This window comes from Pocillopora verrucosa, chromosome 5, assembly GCF_036669915.1.
Source record: "Pocillopora verrucosa isolate sample1 chromosome 5, ASM3666991v2, whole genome shotgun sequence".
Lineage (NCBI taxonomy): Eukaryota > Metazoa > Cnidaria > Anthozoa > Scleractinia > Pocilloporidae > Pocillopora > Pocillopora verrucosa.
This window is the reverse complement of record NC_089316.1, coordinates 21,006,070-21,014,753: the sequence shown is the minus strand read 5'-3', so window position 1 is coordinate 21,014,753 and position 8,684 is coordinate 21,006,070. Positions and strand designations below refer to the sequence as shown.

Below are 8,684 nucleotides of genomic sequence, written 5' to 3'. Positions count from 1 at the left end.
CCTCAATCGATGAGGCTCTAACAAAGGCCACAAACCATTACACTTATCAAATGAGACCAAAATTTCGACGTAATGTCATTTCTTGTGCACGGGCCCCTGATTCCGTAACATTATTTACGAGAAAACATTCTAAACGCAAACAAAGTTATTTTTTTATGATAAAGTTTACAATAAAATCATTATTTCCGGTGCAGCCACAAAGCAGCGCTTAACTTGAATGGTAGTGCTGCTCAGAACAGAACAATTTGTTTACTTTTTGGATTAATTAATTCCTCTGTATTGCATTTGTGGTATTTTTTCCGCAGATCCAGCTCATGGACAAAACTCTTCGCAGGACTCTTACCAAGACTACGTTGGACCACCTTGCACGCAACAATATGCTAAGAGAGGTTGGTCGCTTTAATGGTGTGAAATATGTCTCAAATACAAGTGACTCGTTCTCCGTTCTCGGAAAAGCAAAGCTACAAAATAGAGGGGGGGAATCGACAGACTACCTGGTGTTCAGGGTAACGGTGATTATTAGGGCGAGCTAATGTTATAAGCTCACGATCATTTATCCGATCTGGTAGGGGGCAGGGGAAGGGCGAGAAGACCCCTGCCCGGGGAGAATTTTGCAAAGCAAAACGCCCCCTGATTAGTTGTGTCTCACTGCATTTCCGAAGATGAACAGGTAACCAATCAAAATTAATTTAAATTGGATTAGAAACTGGAAGCACTGTCTTCAGACTAAAACGTACATACGTAGAGCAGATGAGTGAAAGGGTGAGGCCGGTTTTTTTCAGCCGGGAAAATATTAACTGCACTTTATATTTTCCAAACTACAATCCTTGATTATAGCTGATGTTAATCTAGCTATTTGACGATTTTTCTTTATTCGATCGTAAACGATATTTTGAAGAACAAACAACAGCAACTGAAGGTTTACACGCCATAATTTGTTTGATGCAAATCGGTACACTCTGGTGAAACGGTGTGGCCACTCTTTTCATCAAGGGAAAAAAAGCGTCCACTGCTGACGGAAATACGAGTTGGTATTTTTCGCACTCTATTTCCTCCACACGACAAGCCGTGAGCGTAGCTACCGTTAATAAATTTGATCATAAACAATACGTTAATGAAGCAGACAAACGACGACTACGGCTTTTCTCAAAGCCATCGCCCTTACCCTCATCCTCGCCCTCGCTCTCGCCGTCGACCTCAACCTCGCCATCGCTATCTCCATCGCCGTCATCGTCGCCATCGCTGTCGCCATCGCTGTCGCCATCGCTGTCGCCATCGCTGTCGCCATCGCAGCTGGTATGTTTTCTAAATAGTCATTTACCGTTTTTATGCATGTCACTTTTCAGGATCTTCTCGGTGACGCACATTTTTTTTTAATTCTAGGCAAAGGAGTATGCTTCAAAATTACGCGGAACAAATATTACCAGAAAGAGTTCCATACAGGTATCCAATGTTCATAACATAACGGCTTTTTAACTTTGATATATGAACGATAAAAAGTAATTATTATATACATAGCGAGATAAAAATAGTCTCTTCGTGCTAGAGAAGCCAGCTGATTGGTATTACGATTTTTTTACCAATGAAAAACGACGTATCGACGCTCTCAATGGCTGTATCATTATTTTCATTGGTGAACAAAACCGTGTCGCTCACTCGCCGTTCCTCTTGACTGACAAATAGCACATTCTAAGAGCTTAAGCGCATTTTTCTTTGGAAAGATGGCTTCAAAGCAGACTGACCATTTTCAGAGTCTAAATTCGTCAGTAGAAGAGTTCATAGACGGACAGGAAAATGAAAACACCAAGAAAAAGAGCAAACACGATGTTGCTCTCTTCCACTAATTTCTTGTTTTGAAAGGCGAGACGAGAACTGTGAGGCGGCTTCACCGCGCATTGTTTTCCTTCGAAAGTTTATCTTTGAGTTCTGTTCGCCTTTGAATCTCGGTATGTATATAATAAATAAGTTATTTGACGGTTAGTTCGCTTGTATGATTTTTATTCACTCGTTGTGTAAAAATCGTATGCGCTCACCAACCGTGAAATAACCTATAAATATATAACCTTTAAGGATAAACCACTATTCAAGCCATATGAGGTGAGGATGGTGAGGCTTAAAAAATAATGCAGTCTCCTAAAAGAGTTCTTTGGCCAATGAATACCCTGAACACCATTTGGGGCCTCCTGCTGGACTTTTTCCGCATCTTTGGTATGAATTGTATATATGAAACTCGCTAGTCAATGACATGGTAATATTTTATGTAATTGTACGAAGCGGTAGCTGTGTTTGAAGATTTCACCATAAAAATCAAGAACTTCACAAAAGACAAGCCCAGCGTGAAAGAAGTTAAAACACTGAAAAAAATCCATCTTTGAGGTGGCAGAGGCCGTCGAAAAATTCGTTCTTAATTATAGCAAGCGACACCAGAGTAAAATGAAGACTTCAGAAAGGATCGTTTCCCCATTAATGGGTGAGGTTGCGGCACTCAAGCCCGTTTAGTTTCAAAATCTGTTCCTTTGTTGCTTACTGACTCGCTGACTGACCGAATGAGTGGTCTAATTTCCTATAGCTAGATAATGCAAGAACTCAGTTATAAGCCCAACTTTTTAGAAACATTATTGTTGGATGTCATCGATTCATCTGTTCCTTTACTTAGTTCGACACTTTGGTTTATCGCATGACCTACTTCTGACAGATCAAGCCATCAGGAGTGAAACAGACAACCAAAGGTGCCGTTATTTTCATATAACTCCATGTCGTTTACCTCCAAAAAAACATAACACGGAAACACATAATATCTAAGTTCAACTAAACTGAACTGATAAACTTTCCAAAAACCCTTTTTGGAAAGTTGGAAAACTCCCTGCTTGTCTCTAACCATTCCACTTCAAGAAATATTGGCTTGAATCTACAAAAAATATGTAATATTACTTCCTTGGTTCTGGTCCATTTTCAAATACAATTTCTTCACAGGTATATCAACTCCAGGATAATGGCCGTAACTGTAGACCCCAAGCCAGAGACATTGCGAGAAAATGTCATCCTAAAGTTCAGATACCTAAAGGTAACATGAAAATTAGTTTCTATGCGTTGTTTTGATTTATTCTGACAAGATAAAATCCATTTTCAGGTCTTGACTGTGGAGAAGCGCTGTATGTTTTGGAGTGGCCTCAACAAAAGGTAAAAAGACTACAATATGTTATTGTATTGTATTTATTCCTTCTTAATTTAAATTAAGTATGGGGGAGAGTGAATGAACTTTCTCAGATGTTTTCGCGCAGATGATCACTTTCCTGGAAGCCAACATGTCGTTTTTTAGAGAGGGGAAGTCTGATTGAAATGTTCTCGTAGCTATGACTACAATGGAAGAAAATCTTAGTGCAAAATTGTCATCACCTCTTCCCCAAACTATGAATAATTTTTTAACTTTACTTTTTTTTTGCATGTCCGACAGCTTTTCAGAGGAAGGATGCCATGTAGTTACATCAAAAAGCAACTCAGACGAAACAATCTGCAGCTGCAATCATTTGACGCATTTTGCCGTCTTAATGGACTACGACGGTAGCAAAAAGGTAACAAAATTATTTTTGCCTTACTCAATAATTTTATGGGCTCAATGAACTAACTTAATATTGTCATTAAATTTTTCTTTTTTTAACACAGCTCACCGAGGAGGACGAAACAATTCTGAAAATTATCACCTACGCGGGACTGAGCCTTTCCATCGTCGGGATACTTTTAACATTAATACTTTATTCTTTGCTCACGTAAGTAATGTACCTGAATAATAATGAGGTAGATTCTTAACTCTCCTTAACACGGCTGGGGAGAAGTGAGATCTCAATGCAACTCTCCACGCAAACAAGAACATGCATGTTGGATAATTCACCAATTCAAGCTACATTTCATGCCCCATCACGAACGTTTGACCAAATCATGTCTTCAGTATGTTGCTGTTATTGTCGTTTTTGCTTTTGTCTAATTCGTTATTTTCTTTTTTTTTTACTATTATTTCATCAGAGCTCTTTGTCAACCTCTCTCTTAAATTCGACTGAGTGTTTCTGCGTCCATTGGAGCTGGACAGATCATCTTCCTCGCCGGAAGGCCTCGCCAGTGGCCTCTCCTTCTGTCTATAGAACGAGTTTACTCTTTGCACCGTTAAGAAGTATACGAAAACTCTTTCTTTTCACAGGCTGCCTGTGTTACAGTAGCAGCTCTGATGCAGTATTTCTTGATGGCCGCTTTCTGTTGGATGCTGATCAAGAGAATTTATCTCTACCTCTTCGTCGTGAAAGTTTACAACATTAACACCAAGATGTACATATATCATGTCATCTCATGGGGTTAGTTTTTTTTATTTTAAAACATGCACTTGTAACTATCACCATGCTTTCGGATCGCCAAATCTAGTGTTGTCATGCAGTAAGGTGTTTCGATTTCCTTCCTTTCTATATGGGTAGGTCTTCCACTGATCATGGTGGCCATTTCACTCGGCATCGCTGCTGGAAAAGAAGGGTTACAAAGCCATACGAGTAATAAACAATAAGAAAAAAATTTAACGGTTTCTTCTTGCTCTTCCCCTTTTAATTCGTTTAATGTTTTTTGTTTGTTTTTGCATATAGTTTGAAATCGGTATCAATTCATTTGCTGAGGATTTGTGTGTTTTTCTTGTGTTTCATTTCTTCGAGTTTAGTTGCTGGCTTTCCTCGACTAACAACCTGATCTGGATTTTCGTCGCCTTTGTGGCTTTCATTGAAGTTGTGAGTTTATGATTAGTGTTGGTGATTGTGATTGGTATACCTGGACTACTTGCTGCTAAACATTTTTTTCTCTGCTCTTCAAAAAAAGAATTAAATATTAATGATATGACCCCACGCAATATTTACCATTTTCCTTTTCCTATTTACTCACAACAAACTTTGGACGTACCTGCTGTTTATGAGAATGCTGGTCAATTTTAATTTAATGATGGCCGCTTTCAATAGCGAGTAAAATCTGTTGAGACAATGTCTTCACAGGCAAAAGATAGCTTCATAAACTCTCCATCTTTTACTTCATCGTATGAGAAAAAAGATTCTTGCCCTTCCTTGTTGATGTTCTCTCACTGTTTCACATTGATATACCAAGAAATTTTTTTCGTGCAAAAATAACTCTTAAAAAACATTGAACAAGATGAAAGAAGCAGGAGGAGTAGGAGATATCAAATTTATGTCATTTAACATAAGGATTCACTTTGCATGGTTCATTCAGTTCAGACACTTTAGTTCGCGATTTCTTTAGCTCATTGTCTGATAATCGAAGCTCATAATCTAGGTCCCCCGGTTGAGAGTTCTATTCCCTGTAAATGACTCTTTATCCCAAGCTTGTTACCAAACTAGTAACGTCTCTGTAAAGGATCCTCTCCTGCTTTGTCTATTCGATAACCGTCTCTAAAAAATCAATTTATTTTTATTGTATTCTTTAGCTCAATATCTTGATACTAGTACGAGTCATAAAGGAGATGACCAATTTGTTGCAGCCAACAAGGGAAGAAGACCATTCTCAGAAAATACGGTACGGTTCACATCATAAAAATATAACAAAATAGCGGAAGAGGTTGCTATGTCTTCCTGTGAGGCTCTATTCGCCCAACTTCTATATTCCCTAATCAGTAAAGCCTTACGATATCTAAAACTGAAAAATCCTTGTCAAAGGAAAATAAAGGAATGTTCTATTTTTAACTCCTAGAATTGGCATCAAAGCATGCGTGGTGATGATTCCTCTGCTGGGTGTCACGTGGCTATTCGGTCTCCTCTCGCCTGTACATAAAGGTTTCGTTTACATCTTCACCATACTTAACTCTGCTCAGGTCAGTGTTCGATGGTAACATTCAAAATCATTCAATCTCTATCATTATTTTATTTTCTAACCAAGTAAGACATCGTTACAATTGTCATATGATATTTTTTTGGAATTTTAAAAACACAAAGCTATTAACCAGGCAAGATAAGACAGACCTCTTTTGAATTATGAGATATGCAATTTTCCTTCTTTCTTGGAAATCTTAATAGATATTTGACTAGTTTGTTTGCATATTGTAAAAAGTAATGATCCTAATATCATGTTTCTGCTGCAGGGTTTCCTAATTTTTGCTCTGCAGTGCATGCGAAACACTCAGGTAAGAAAAAACATCAAACCGATTATTAACTCCATATCATCAGTCTTTAGTGTTTCGATAGATATCCGAGTACTAGTGTTAAGGACCATATTTCATGTTGTTCGTCTATCTGCAGATCAGAGAGCGATTCAAAAGAAAGATGAATGTTGTGTTTTCCATCTTCTTTAAAGAACAACTCCATAAGGAAGAGCTCACAGGTCAATCCAAGTGGCCGGGTCGGCGATGTATGGGCAGTTGAATTGCAGTCTTGTGCTGCATTTGAATCCAATTCGCACTTAACTTAAATAACTGGATCCAGCCAACCGGAAATGACAGTCAATTACTTAGTACAATCACTTATTTAACAGCAATAAGTCGGTTTCGATCGATCTGACTTGCGATCTCCAGCTGAAAAAAAGGTCTTTTTTATCATTATTGTTTAAGCACTCAACTAGCTGTGATTGTAAACTATCTTCTTTAGGATTATAAGTTTACTTTCTAGGCGATGGTAAATTTGCAGGCAAGATTCATCGAAATAAAGCTATAAATCTATAAATTTAAATTTCTAATGGCTCAGTACCTTGATGACTGTCCTTCGACTAAGACCACAGTCTGCAACAGACGAGGCGTTGCCATGAAATCACGACTCTTCTTTCTTTAAAAACCACTCTCGCACGCAGCTTTAATTAAATGTATTTATCTTTTGATTCTTTCGCGCTAACTTTCTGTGCCTACTGCATGATTATTTCATATTCGACGTTTCACTTATTAAGTTTACAAACTTCTCACCCAACACTGTCATTACTTTTTACTATGGATAATAATAACTGAAGCCCAGTCATGCAGAAATGAAAAACCAAGGAACTTTCTGGAGCATTTTATTAGGTAACGTAGTTATGATGTAAAGACACTACCAATATAGTTGTGTTGTAAGCTTCCGGAATTTTTGAGAATGCTTTGTACATAAGGCCTGACGGTCGTGAAGCAGTAGTACTTGTTGTTGTCGAGAGTGACTGACTTTTCAGAGAGCTATACTGAGAGAGAGCTACTGTGGAAGATTGTTAATTTGGAGGCACTTTAGAGACAACTGTGAAATTGTGTCGGTGTTGAGCTAAGAAATAGTTTGTGGTGGGCCTCAATCAGTTTATTTAAGGATAATTATTATACTTCCTTTAAGAGTCGCTCCTTGGTAAGAATATTACAAGTTGTTTAATAAATTAGTTGGGTTTGTTGATAAATGATGTTCTTTCTGTCGATTAAATGATAATAATAGTCTCAGCACATGACGCTGACATTCAAAGTTGTTGCTTAATGAATAAGTAGATGAATACGTAAATGTTTGAGTAAATAAACATCTAATTTAGAAAGAACAGAAAAACCCCCCATGACTGGATATTTTGTGGATCAGTTACATTTACCCATTTGTTATTCGCTATTCCTAAGATAAGGAGTATCGGTTTGAATCGAAAATACATCGATTAATAGGGAATTCAATTGGGCCAATGTTACCCGGAAATGGCATAAACCAAGAGATTATAAACTATTCGGTACACATCATTCAACAGCGATTAAAGAACTTTAATTTTAGACAGAGTATACAATTTAAAGTGAGAAGCGGAGACGAAGCGTTGAATAGGAATTTCAGTAAGCCAGAGAAGGAGTCGATTATTTACAACAGTCTAGGTTACGTCATACCAATTTATAAATATTCATGGATAACGAAGCGTACGATTTAAGCGAAAGAAGTAAAAAAAAATTATCCTGGAATATGCAAGCATATTTCTATCTACACCACTCAAATGCAATAGGTGAAAGCGTTTCAAGCTTCGATTGACTAAATACATCGCAACTAGGACTAGGGAATATTCCAGAATAAATAATCAATTATTCCTTGAGCGCAGAGAGATTAGTAGTAGAGTATAATGTCTCGCCCACAGAGCACATCACTCTGACCCAGGAACGTCTCGCACAAAGAGCATTTGACCTCACCGCTCCTTCTAAAATGTTGGAATTCAAACATTTGAACACAAAAGTGATGGTCTGCACGACGCTTTTGCAGGGGAGAGTTGTATTGGAGGCTGAACATTAAACTATGGCCGTTAACCTACGTTGGTTTTCTGATAAAATAACGATTAACTTTATGTAAATTCACATCGAACTTATGATCTGAGATAACCGAGAAGAAATCTTTTGAATCGGAGTTTGCGTGGTATAAAAATAATAATACACCTTAATTAACACACGAACGAGTCAGTCCATCACTGTCGAAGGCATACGAAGTAATTAGACCCATCAAATGAAACGTGCAGCATGTCATAGGCGAGATGAATAAAAAGGAATCATTTCCATTTATGCATACGAACAGATGGCATACTAGCTTTTGCTGCCCGTTGATAAAACAGAAGTTTGTTTAAGACAACTTTCATATAGCAGAGCTCATAAAGAAACTACCATTCTTAACATCAATTACTTTTGAGCTGCTTCTTTACAAAACTTCAACTACAAAAAGTGTTTTATAATGTGGTGGTTTTTTTTTATTGTATTAATA

General features: G+C 37.7%; 1 protein-coding gene across 1 annotated transcript; it reads left to right on the top strand.

Moving 5' to 3' along the window:
* Positions 1-4,219: 4,219 nt before the first annotated feature.
* On the top strand, positions 4,220-6,395 carry LOC131775307 (adhesion G-protein coupled receptor D1-like). Its single transcript, XM_066166837.1, has 7 exons — positions 4,220-4,343; positions 4,461-4,542; positions 4,694-4,760; positions 5,465-5,553; positions 5,728-5,848; positions 6,116-6,157; positions 6,273-6,395. The coding sequence occupies exons 1-7, from the start codon at positions 4,220-4,222 to the stop codon at positions 6,393-6,395; spliced, it is 648 nt and encodes a 215-aa protein (XP_066022934.1).
* The last annotated feature ends 2,289 nt before the right edge of the window (positions 6,396-8,684 follow it).

What these genes read in the sequence shown, in the direction of transcription:
- LOC131775307 (XM_066166837.1), top strand. Translation starts at nt 4,220, where the DNA reads ATGCAGTATTTCTTGATGGCCGCTTTCTGTTGGATGCTGATCAAGAGA. An exon ending in CCATACTTAACTCTGCTCAG is followed by an intron (nt 5,849 to 6,115) that starts GTCAGTGTTCGA and finishes TTTCTGCTGCAG; the next exon opens with GGTTTCCTAATTTTTGCTCT. An exon ending in AGTGCATGCGAAACACTCAG is followed by an intron (nt 6,158 to 6,272) that starts GTAAGAAAAAAC and finishes GTCTATCTGCAG; the next exon opens with ATCAGAGAGCGATTCAAAAG.